This window comes from Egretta garzetta, unplaced genomic scaffold (assembly GCF_000687185.1).
Source record: "Egretta garzetta isolate BGI_Z169 unplaced genomic scaffold, ASM68718v1 scaffold5, whole genome shotgun sequence".
Classification (NCBI taxonomy): domain Eukaryota; kingdom Metazoa; phylum Chordata; class Aves; order Pelecaniformes; family Ardeidae; genus Egretta; species Egretta garzetta.
The window spans coordinates 4493998-4506759 of record NW_009259707.1 but is presented as its reverse complement, the minus strand read 5'-3'; the positions used below and the strand labels follow the sequence as shown (position 1 = coordinate 4506759).

The window sequence follows — 12762 nt, the reverse complement described above, 5'->3', positions numbered from 1 at the left end:
ATTCCTGGGTTACTGCATTATTTTTAATTTAGCCAAGCTACAGAATGTGTGCCTATATACCACGGCTGCTAATTTAACAGTTATTTATGAGGTACCGATGATACATGTTTGTCACTGACAATGAAGTGCAGAATCTGAAATAGTAATATACAAGAGGGAAGGTTCTAGTGCAGCCATCCATACACTGGAAAATGGGTAGCGGGAACAGCCATGAGGCCTGCTGTTTTGATCTGTTACAAAAATGAGGACTTCTCTCTTCAGATTTGAAGGCATCAGGATAAGCGGTACAAGGCCCTCATATATACTCATATGAGTAATAACAGCCTGTGGGCGACTCTGTTCTAGCCAAGATTCAGGATGCTCCAGCCAAGACTTGGGCACACCTTATACACTCCTTCTGCTCCCTGAGCTGGAAGAGAAGCCAATGAGTTAACCTAAATTTATAGTTATTTGGCCCATATGAAGGGAGTTCCAGCTCTTTTAGAAGAGCTCTTGGGTCCTTTTGCTCCATTTATTGGAGCACAGAATCATAATCTGTCTCATTTACTTTTATCTTTGCCCAGGCCCTCCTTATCAGTTTAATTTTACTGCCACTGAAGTCAACAAGACCGGCCTTGACTCCCACTGGAACTTAGCCAGGCTGTAATCATTTCTAGCCAGGTCTCGTAATTCTTACTTCAAACGGGGATGACTTCCAGCCTGTGAGAACTCACCGGTACTTTTCTTGCAGCTACACCAACAAAGCTGATTGCAGAGTCTAACACTCCCTTGCCAAGAACACCAAGCACGCAGCAGGATTTATCCGTGCATAGACTCAGTCAACCTACTGCTCTTCAGGTAACCTCACAAAAAGTCATCAAAATAAGCAGAGGGTATAAAGCATGTGCCTCGTGGGCAGCTTAGCAATTAAAACCGACTTACACAGAAGCCATGGCATTAGAAGAAACCTACAATTCAAAGGAGCCAAACTTATAAATAAAGGGGTTTTTTGTTTTGTTTTTAACCCAGGTTTCTTTGCCTTCTCAGCCTTCATGTGAGCTTCTCCCACAGCAGTTGCTGCCTCAAGCAACTCTGCAAAATCAGACTGCACCTCTGGCACAGGTTAGTTGGGAATTTGGAAGTGGAATAGGTCACTTGCCTATCTCCTGGTATCTTCTCCTTTGGGGGCTTTTAGGTTACCTCTTTAGTAGCTAAAATCCCTAAATCCACCAGGTCTCAAACACTTAAAATACTGTGGGGAAGTAATATGAATTGTACACTTGTGTGTTTAAACATATCTGCATACAAGCATTCAGCGCAGAAGCCCGGGGGCATGTGTAGGTTCAGGTACACACACACACACAAAACAGATGGAAAAAGAGTTTTCAACTTTGCTTCTACAGAATCAGGTCCCATCAAAATCAAGGTCACAATGAGAATTAAACACAAAACCAAAGAAAGACACCCAGCCCTCTTAAAAACACCTGTTTGGCTGTGCTGATGCAGAACTAACCAGCATAAAAAGACATGCAAGTTCAAGAAAACACATTTTGTGAGCGTGCCAGTAGTGGTGAGGGTGCTGCCAGAGACAAATTCCTCCAGTGAAATCTATTAACCCATATCTCAAAAGCAGGTGATGGACCAAAAAGCCACCTCAGTGTTTCTTTTGCAGTGGATTTTGAAGGAGTAAATTTGAGTACCATGTCCTCATCACATTGTTTCTCTCCTGTGGTCATGCTGTGATGATACACCCCATCATCCTCCAATTTTAGAAATGACAGCCTGGACCTAGGCTGCTTCTACTATTGGTACCCTGTACGCCCTCACGAGATCCCAGAGTTTCTTCCTGTAGCATATAAAACATATAAAGTCCTGAGGAACCCAGCTTTAAAATAACAAATTCTCATTTATCTTCTATGTTTAATATTCTTTTCACGACTCCACACCAGCATGCAGCGAAGAAACAGCATATCAATTATCTGCTCTGAGCATTCATTTTCTTTTACAGATATTTCTCTCCGTTATTCATTAATGCACTTCCAAACATCAATTAGTTTATTTATTATAAACCCGCGTGTGTTTTGTTTGACTTTTTTCTACCTCCCTTTCTTTTCCTTCAAAGCTCTTTGTGAGGAGATGCTTTTCAGTCATTTACCGAGAACCTCGCTGCCTGTCCCCTTCCCCATAAAAAGCTCTCACTGGCACGCCAGTTCCAGTTCTTCTCCACCACATCGGCGCGCTGTCCAGTCGCATGGCCACTGGTTCAGCCTCTTTTGGACTGGCTAAATCTCAGTGAAAGGAAGAGGGCTGACTCGAGTCCATCTACACAGGCAGCCCCCTAGCAGCCCTCTTCTTCACTGGCAGCAAAGTCACAGCGATGCTCCTAGCGGAGCTGAAGACGGAGCTTACCTTGGTGTGGGGCAGGGAAATAGCACCAGGACGTTGCAGCTCAGGTTGCCGAGGCTCACACCCCATAGCGATACTCTGGGGAAAAGTACCAGAGCTTCACAGACTTGGGTGATTTACATAAACTATTATGAAAATTATGGAACTATTCCAGTACTGCCCACCTTAAAATAATAAACATGTCAGCCTAAAGCAAGATAATCCATTATTTAAAGGACAAGGTGCCCGCAGCACTAAGTGACTGAGGGACAAACCCAGGCACGCGTGCTTACCACCACCACCACCACCATTTCCTTGGCTTCCTAGTTGGCCGTTTCGCAGCAGCTTGGCAGCAGAACACAAGTTCATCGCTTTTAGAAATAGCACGGCTGGGCGCCCTGCTGCCAGCCGACGAGGAGGAGCCGCGCAGGTTGCTCCCTGCTGCCTTTCTGCCGCTCGCCCGCAGCTGAAGGTGACCGATGGCAGGAGCTGAAAGGCCGTTCGCCGAGCCTGGCCACGCACAGCCCTGGTGCTCTGATGGGCGTCCTTGCGGTTATAACATTCGGCTACAGGGCGGCAGTCGGGCAGGGGGAAGGACATTTTAAGCAGCCACGACCGCATCTGCAGCGAGCAGCTAGCTCCTGCCTCAGGCACCATCTGCTTGAACTTTGATTAGTTTTATTTCCAGCAAAGGCTGCCATGGTTTTGCCTCTGCTGAAATGCGGTTTTAGCTTCTGCCTTGCTTGTCTGAATGAACAGACAGCACAGTACTAGATGTCGCCTGAATGTAAATGGTTTACTTTAAACCAAGTGCTCCCTATTAGAATATTTGTTTGTTTGCCTTCCTCATTGTAATAAATTAAAACCCCCTGCAACACAGCGGATGTTGATGACTGAATAATAATTAGCACTAATAATCCGTTTGGGATTGCGCAGGTGTTATTCAGAAGGCTGAAAGAATGAACAAGTTGTTCGGTGAGCTGCAAAACTAATGAAACCTGGTTTCCCAGGGGCTGTGCCTTGCAAGGCTGGCACACGGACCCAGCCTTCCCCGCAGGAGGGCAACGAGCGGGTCCCTCTCTCCTTTGCTCAGCTATAGCTTTCATGAAATTACAGCCACCTGCTATTTTTGAGACTCTCACAACTCTGTTGCGTGCCTCTAGCATTGACCAGAAGGACCGAAAGTTGAAAGGTAGGCAGACGAGAAAGGTTCAAAGGAAACTGAGCTAAAAAATAATAGGGTCTCTTTTCTTTACCCAGCTACTTATTGTCATGAAACCTGTAGGAACAGAGTTGGCTTTGAGGCGTCCATCTTTTTGTTTGTCACATCTGAAATGGGAGACCATCCCGACAGCCACAGGGGCTGTTGGTCCCCTCCCCTGGCTGCAGCCCCCCAGCACCTAGGGAGAGAAGATTAATCCTGGCACCCTGCAGTGGCACCCGGTGGTGGAGGGGAACGCCACTCCTCCAGCACGGTCCAGCTGGCCTCTTCCAGATCTCCACGCTGGCGGAGAGGAGCCACAGCTCAGAAGTGCCGGTCCCTCTCCCTGAGCTCCACCGTCCGCACCGGTGCATCAAGCCCGGTGGATTGTGCCTGTCCCAACCCAAATGCCTGCTGACACAATCCCAGAAGCATCCTTTTTTTTTTTTCCCAGAAACCAGACTAAAATTATTGCTGTGGTATTTTTGTCTGCGTTAACAAACCTTGATTAAACTGGCAATCCCCTGCAATTATAGCTATCTCATAGGTTTAGTCTTCCATGTTTGACGGTATGTGGAAAGCTGGCACTTTTCTGGGTATAACATGCACTGTCCTGATGATCCTACAGAAGTTTGTAAATACCCAAGTGAGACAGATAGCAACTTCACTGGATGCAAATGGCAGAGTTAAAGCTGTGCAGTGTTTTCTGTGAACCATTTTGAGTTAAGCTCTTTTAATTTATTATACAATTACAGATTTCTCCCCTAATTAGTAGAGCGGTTAATGATCTTGAGATAAATACTCTCTGGTGCAGGTCAATTGCTGTCGGTGTCTCATTGTACAAAAACAACAGAAGCTCTGTAATCACAGGGGTCGTGGCTAGAGTTATCAACAAATTTGGGGGTTAGTGTGGGAGAGGGAAGAAAGCAAAAGAGAAAGTCCCTTGTCTTCTTCCGCAATGGCTCTTACTCCAGTAGTCCAGCTAATTGTAGTCAAGTGCAGTAATACAAAAAGCACATGCAAAAGAGAACAAAAAGACAATACTGGATGAATACGCTAAATATTAAGAAGGTGCTGGAAAAAAAATAAGGGATAATAATTTAAAATCAACAGCAATACATTTTTGCGTGCAACTTTGCAAAGCAAGTTCAAAATCAAAACTAAGGCCTGGAAATGGATTGTGTTTCCTATTGAAGTATAAAATTATTGTAAAATTATCTGTTATGAAATTCCTTACATTTATGAATTGAAGAAAAGTGGGTTCCTTTCCTGCAGTGTCTTGAAGGAGTTTGCACGTTAATGGCAAGTCTGCCATCAGCAAGCCAGGCAGTTAAAATGAAGCTGTTGGCTAAAACTGGTTCTAGTTCCTTTCTGATAAGGATCCTTCTAAGACTTAAGAGTAGCCTTCACTAACAGAGATCATACTAGAGAATTAGGTTGCAAGACTCGGCTTTTTAAAAAGTCCTGCTCTACAAACAGAAGGAATTAAAGCAGGAATTAGCTGCATCTCATCTAAGCAAGCTGCGGCTACACAGCATCATTCAGCTCCTAAGATCAGGGTAACCTGGGACTCTTTAGGTCTGCATTCAGACTAGAACAAGCAGCACCGGCTGCCCCTTTGAGTCACTCATCCCTGTTCCCAAACATCAGGAGGTTTCCACTTGTCCATTCCCTGGGTTAATACTTTATACATGGCCTAGGAAAAAAGGGAGACCCCGCTCTGGCTTTTCCTCTCTAACAGCAATTAGAAGTAACACAAGCTTCACTTCGGGAGCTTTGACACCATTTTTCTGCCCTGGTTGCAGATGAGAGCGCTGCTGTTTGAAGGCAAAAGCCCTGTGGGTCACGGCGCCGGAGGCCGAGTGCCTGCGTTACCTCCTTGGTCAGGCGGTGCCAGCTGTGAGCACTTGCAGGTCCCTCTGCCTCCACATTGGGCTCTGAGGGTCTCTGCCAGCAGTGACCGCATGGGCCACCTTTGCAGCCCTCCTTCCCCCCAGGCAGGGCTGGCCGTGACACTCCCCTCTGCCTTGCCACCATGCTTTGAGGGGTAACCTCCCAGACAGTGCGGGAGGGCCGCCCTCGGCCCAGTAAACAGAGATAAACCCTCTGAAGTTCTCGTCCTTTCTCACCTAAAGGCCAATAACTTGGGGATTTCAGCTTTGCTGGAGGGAATGTGAAGGTATTTCACATACTTAGCTGGTTTAAGGCAAAGCAGTTAGTTGACATAAAACTGACCTGTCACATTTAGATTTCTCTAAGTAGCCAGCAATTTCATTTAACTGTGCGGTGTTGCTAGCACCAGAGCTCTCCTTAATTCCCTTCTTGTTACCATTTTTGTCTTCCTATTAAAAAGCCAGAATTGGTGAAAGCAGGTGCACCTCTGTGGAGCAGGAAGGCTCCAGCAGCGTGCGTCAGTTCACCCACCAGCACAGAGACACTGGAACAACCATAGGAACAGGGCACCACTTTCAAGTCACAGCAAAATTAATGTTTTTCTTTTGCCTGGACACTGACAGCACCTCATGTTTTCAGTGAGGTCTTGGATGCCTTGATTACAGGAAAGCTTACAGACTTTTTGAAGTGGTTTTTTTTCCAAAGACTGTTTTTTACTTTTGGAATATGAGCTCATGCAAAGCAACTATTCCAAAGCCTATTAAGGTAATAATTAACTTTGGTGGACTTTGAATCATACCCAAAACCACCAAATAAAACTAGGAATTTATTGCTGTGTCAATCCCCTCCGTGCTTATTGAATGATTCCACTCTGTGCCAAGTATTGCTGCTACTGGAGCTTGCACTTTCTTCTTGACCCTCTTGATCTCCATTTTATATTATTATTTAGAATAGCCTTTCTCCCACTGAGCTGAGCTATTCATTTTACATCACATATAAAAATAACTTAATGAGCATTGCTTGTAGCTTGACTACTACTCAGCAGTAGAAATCTAGAAAATGTTTACTGTGGGCAGCTGTTGCACGACGACATTGTAAGTCAGCAGCAGAATAAACCATTGCAGCACTGCTATTTCTGTGCAGAAAAAGGAAAGCGTTAGTAACCCATGTCCAGAATACAGTTATGACACGCTAAGGACTCCAAACTACAGGCTAATAAAAATAATGCACCCATTTGCCATCCCATTAAGATGCTCTTGATATTTTGAAGTAGCATACTCTCAAAAACAGTCCTTCTGATAATTCCCTAACATAACAGGGTCAGTTGTAAGCAGATCACTCTAACTGAAGCAATTTAATATATGTGCGTAAAATTGAAAACAGACAAGATTTATCTCTGCCTAGATGTTTGTATATTACAAATGAGTCTTTTATTCCTTTGGCTGTGCTTTACAATCAAGAAACCCGTAACTTCTTACAGAACAATGTTCTGTTGAGCCCTGTTTGTATTACAATGACTGATTTCCCCCCCTCACCTCCCACCCCCTTTTTTTTTTCCAGTTCTCAGCACAGTTCAGCATGTTCCAGACCATCAAGGACCAGCTAGAGCAGCGGACCCGGATCCTGCAGGCCAACATCCGGTGGCAGCAGGAGGAGCTCCAGAAGATACAGGAGCAGCTCTGCCTGGTCCAGGACTCCAGCGTACAGGTGCGTTACTGCTGGGAGGGACAGAGCAGAGCATCCTCTCGCGTGTGGCCGTTAAAATCAGTTCGAGAGTCCAGGAAATCTGGACATGTGGAAAGCAGCTCACCTGAATGGGGATGGATGTTCCCCTCTAAAAGCCTCTTGAGCAACCTACGTCAAGAAAGACTTAAGAGCTCTCTGGAAGAAGAGAAGGAAGAAATATCTCAACCTTAGGAGGAGGAGAAGAATTTGGGTCATTTACAGTAGCATTTTAATTCTTCATCTACAGAGTCTTCAGACTGAGCAGCTGTAATAGAAGAGTTCAAGTTCAGTCTCTGCAATAATTATGTTCCTCCAGTTCATTAGCTTCTAGCCAGTCACTGCTTGCTTCATGTTGGCACCACTCATGCTCAGTATCTTGTCTGTCCAGCTCTTCTTTAGCCAAGAGCCCTCCTTCAGGCAGTGCTCATCTCTTTCATTCGCTTCCTGTTTTCCCGACCCTACACCAGCCCGGATACAGAGCACAAGAGATTAATTTCTTTGTCATGTTAAAAAACCCTAAACCTTTTGCTGACGTTCATTTGTTCACACCTGCCAGGTGTCTGAATTTGTTCCTCGCTGGTCCAGCTTAAGCCTTCAGGGTGAAGCTGACTGAGCCTGCTCTTCTTCTGCCTTTGATACCTCCTACACAGAAGCCTACATGCTAGAATTCACTAAGTACACTATCTGCTTTTAATTCACTGAGTACAGTGTCTGCTTTGTATTACGCCTTATGTCTACCAAACCTCAGAAATGATAGCAAGTGCAGTTCGGTACGTCGCAGGTTTCATTTAGCAACAAATGGACAAATCATCCAGTTCTATGGAAGTTTTCAGAATGTGGGGTGATTACTGCTATGTTCCTCATAATTTAACTATAAATGCTAGGTTAAATGACCCTTGCTAGAAATGTTGCCTTGGGGACCCACTGTGAGTGTTGTACTAACAAGATTTTTTTAGAAGACAAGCTCTGTCACAGAAACTAATGTCTCGAAGAACATTTTAAGCACAGGATAAAAACCTGGGACCTGCTGAAGTCAGCGGGAATTTTGCTCCCAACTTCCACAGAAATAGACTCTCACCCAGCATCAGCACCTGTGAAACGCAGTTTCACATATTAAAACAAGTTGGGATTGTGTGTTTAGGCGATTAAGGGATCAGTGAAGCCAAATCAGAAATTTTGCCACCTAAGTTGCCGCATATGCTCTGCTGTAAGACAGCACAGCAGTGGTGGGGCCCAAAACCAGGACTAGAGAGCTCCTGGTGCCATATAAGCATATAGGTAGACCAGGTTTAACTCCAGTGCATTTCTTCTATTGGCTCTGCGCTCACTTTGATTAACAGGAAGGGAAAGTCTCTCTGCAGTTAACTGGCCTTGAGTTCAGAATCATGTCTTATGGCTGAAAGCTATTATTGTTATTATGAATATCAAGAGATATGATATTCTCACTTCCTCTCTTTTTAATTGGATAAAAACCTTACTCTCTCCTGGTGAAGTCTTCAAGTCACATGCCTCATGCTTTTTTTTTTTTTTTCCCCATGAATCAGGCAAAAAATAGAAGATCAGAGCACATTCTTACATGGAGGAAACAGATTTTATTTTTACATAGCTGCCTCCCATATGCACTGTGTTTCATTTAATAACCCAAAGATCGTGGGACAGATTCTCAGATACGCTCAAGCAGAGAGAAGAGGAGGCCCAGTGGGTAAATGGTCAGTAGTTCTGTACCGCCCACCCCATACCAGTTCGTAGCTCTGAGTTATACCATCTGGGTGATCCTCTCCCCCACAAAGACTGTACCAGGTTGGACCAAGAGGAATGTATTTTCAGACCAGTGTAATTCTCTCCCAGCTTACTGCAGATGCAGAACTGAGAGGCAGGGAGACCAGAGGGCAGCTCAGAAATGCAGGGTCTATGTATCTGCCTAAAGGGGTAATACTGGACAGGGAGGGTCAGCCTCTGTAGTTCGGGTGCCTTTCGGTCTCCTCAGAGCAATCTAACAAGGCGATGAGATGTGAGCGGTCACATTGACTCATGGCCGGGGCCTTTTCCTACTCCTACTTCTCTAGGTTAGAAAACCCCAAAGAAATTACTGTGCTGTTATAGGGATAGAGTGAGACCAGGAATTAGCTTTGTCTTAGTTGGCTAGGGGCAACTCAAAAGAAAGCCTCATGCTTTTGCATGCAGCACTTCTGTGACTCGCAAGCAGCGAGGAGTAAACTGTTAAATCAGAAATCCAACCATGTGCTTCACCGCACAGATTTCATCATTCAGAGAGCTGGATGTCTGCAGACATTGATCTGTGTCTATGATCAGAGCTACAAAGCATAGTAGCAAACAGGCGAGCATTACTATCAAGCACATTTCTGGTCTCTTTAATATTCCGTGTAGCAGAGCTGTAAGCATGGGGGAGTGCCGCAGGCTGTCTGAAAAGGGGGAAGTGTTCTCCAGTTTTCCCTCGTTAGCTGATTTATTAGCATATCTTCCCCACTGGTTCACTCCCTTCCACACAGAACTGTACAGGTAGCTCTGCAGAGAATTAAGCCCCATTTCCATTTCCTTCAGAGATCTTCAGAACTGCAGTACAGCAGTCCACCAAGAAACGCTTTCCCAGCTGGACAGATGTTGAGCACAGTAGTCTGCGTTAGAAACTATTTCCAAGATCCTCGTGAGATGAAAGATGAAACTAGAAGGAGGGTTGTGGGCCCTGAACAAAAGTGTTCAAAACTCCATTAAATCCCTGTCACTGCTTTTCCTGACAAATGAAAAGTATGAAGGCCAGGAGCAGCAAGAGTAACCTCAGAAGTCTGAAGGATGCTGCGTCTGCTCTGGATTTGAACAGTCTAGCTAATGAATTGCGGATGGGGAGGAAGGCAGAAGGGCTGAGCCTGGCCAGCCTGCAAGAACTACAAACGAGACCGTCCATGGCCACCCATCATTTGCAAACCAGGCTCCCTTCGAAGTCAGTGAATCTCAGCTTCGTCTTGATGTCTGTAACGATGAGCCCGAAGGCTATAAGCCCCTGATTATCCACAGGACAGGTAGAGTCAAAGAGCCGTTTTCCTCACGATGTCTTGCCAATGTGATTCATCCATTAGCTGTAGGGACCATCTATCTCACAATGCCGGGGCAGCGGTGTCAGAGGGTCCCTCCCCTCCCTCGCTGCTTTGCTGCGTATGTTAACAAGCTGGCCAATTAAAAAATATTTGTAAGATGCTTCACTGACCTTGCAGTCTGCAAAATCAGCCACGAGACATGTCATTAGCAGCAGTGCACTTAGGGGGCTGCTAATTTATCTACTTGGATTTGCTCAGGCTGGGAAAGATTTCATTCTTTATTAGGGAGTTTCTGTTGTTACTTAAAGCTGCTGTATTTCAGTGTTTCAAGGGAATTCAGGCAGGACTATCACAAAAGACGCACATTATGAAAAAACCACCGGTAAGTTCTGTACAAATGAAGCGTGTTCTTGCTTAACTAGCAGGTAGAAATTACACGCTTCGATCCTCTCTCAGGTTAACTCTTGTTTTGATGAGGCATCTTGAGTCTTCCAGTTCTGCGGGGACGCAGGTTAAATGGCACCATCACTTCCTGCCCTGAGCTTGTTTTTTCCAGGACATTTATGTTCAGATGGTAATAACGCTGCTTTGGCCATTGTAATGCAAGAGAGAGTCCCTAGGTATGAAACACTGGAGCCCTCTCAGGGTACGAACGCATGAACAAACGAATTGGTTTACTGGGATAAACTTGGTGGTAAATTTATAGCGTGTTATCTGCCAACCATTAGCCGTCCACGTTCCTACCCAGTGGCACACTCTGGTAACTGCAAAGTGGGTTACTCCGCTTTCTTTCAAGGATAAGCTCCTTGGCCTTCCTCTGGAAGGAAGGCGTGCACGCAGGCAGAGTAAGTCACGTGCCGCAAGTTCACACCCTGCCTGACATTCGCATCGATAGATGTGGACTTTGCATTGGATGAACTTAGCATTTCTCCAGCACTGTGTGCCACATACAGGGCGCCCTAATTTGCGGTGATCTGGCCACTACTGGTGGGCTCACACTCCCCATCACATTTATGAAACAGAGCACTTGGTTTACCTGTTCTGAATTTTTTATCAAATTTTTAATATCAAATTTTATATCAATGGTGACCATTTTCATTGCTATTCAAGTGACTTCATTTACCAAACATGTCCAAAGCTTAGCTTCTATATACAGAAGATAAACAAGAAAATGAATTTTCATAATTTCTGCATTGATTTATTCATAATAAGACCTATTTACTTGGCAGAAGTTGCAAGACCATCTGTCTTTCTGATACGTAATGACTCCAAACTCAGCGAGCAGTGTTTTTAAAAGAAAACACTCGGAGCTAGTTTCAGACCTGCTGTGAGGAGCCCCAACTCTGTTACCTGACCCATTTATTTCTATCAGACATCTCTGAGATGTGGTTAGCCTACAGCACCCGAAACAAGCCGTTGCTTTAGGTCCATTAATGTTTCCATTAATTGCCCCCCTCTCTCAGCTGATTAATGTAAGCTTTGTCTGTACCTTTTTTCTGAGTAAAATCTTGGCACACAGAAATTCATTAATTTATCATATTTAGATAAAAACTATGTTTTAAAAGCTAGATAAATAAGTACAAATATGATGGATCAACCCATACTTAGGCAAAGAAAAGCAATGCATTGTGCCAGTCCTTTGGAGAAAGGTATGGGTTTTTTCCAAGAAAAATTAGAGGGGACATGATAGTTTAGGGAATTGTTAATATAGCAATAAGCTGCAGAAAGGTGTACTAATTACTGGGCGTACCTCAGATGTACCACTAGGCGTGCGACTGATGGATGAATAATGAAAAGAATAATTGTGATTCTGATTTCATTTAAAACCTAAGTAGCTCCACTCAAATTAATGGAGTTCCGCACATGTAGTAGTGGTGTGGAATCAAAATCAGATCCAAAAATGCCTTCAACTACCTGGGACACATACTTCCGTACGGTCCTTGGTGGCAAGAAGCTAGGTTTCAAATATTGCAAAGATAGCTTGTAGCATTAATAATTCATAGTTTTAAAAGATGCCTTTTCCCTCTGTACAGCTATAATAAAAGAAATAGCCCCTGGAAAAGCAAAAATTCCCAAGCACTACAACTTTGAAAGAAGAAAGCCTCATCTTGCAGTGCAGGCGTGGAGAGTATATCGCTCACAGAGACACTGAGAGAGGAGCTGCTAGCTCTTTTGCACAAGCCAAATGCATGGCACCATTAGGAAGAACACCGGGTGACAGCTACCTGATGGGAAATCAGATAAGTGACAGGGACTGGCTGTTTACACATCTTCTCAATGATAAGGACACAGCCGTTCAACACGGACAGCTCTGGCCTGACTTGTGGCCTCATTAAAAACTTTCGACAACTGAACTGTATGTAAGGTGTTGAATTTCCAGAGACCAATTCAAAAGCAGCCCTGTCTGAAAGGCAGGCTGATTTTGTTGAAAGGAGAAATGAAAGGACTGAAAAGACACGGAGTTACTCTCTCCTCTCTGGTCAGGATGCCCCAGAACACGGTGAATGTACAGGGAACTGCTCTTCC

The 12762-nt window shown here is 44.7% G+C and overlaps 1 protein-coding gene across 1 annotated transcript in view; it reads left to right on the top strand.

Annotated features, from left to right (window-relative positions):
- Window positions 1-12762, top strand: part of NPAS2 (neuronal PAS domain protein 2) — a 53559-nt gene that overhangs the window by 34629 nt on the left and 6168 nt on the right. Inside the window, exons 14-16 of the mRNA XM_009638984.2 lie at window positions 731-837; window positions 1009-1101; window positions 7019-7165. Coding sequence (XP_009637279.1) covers window positions 731-837; window positions 1009-1101; window positions 7019-7165 — 347 coding nt within the window. The remainder of the gene's footprint in view (window positions 1-730; window positions 838-1008; window positions 1102-7018; window positions 7166-12762) is intronic.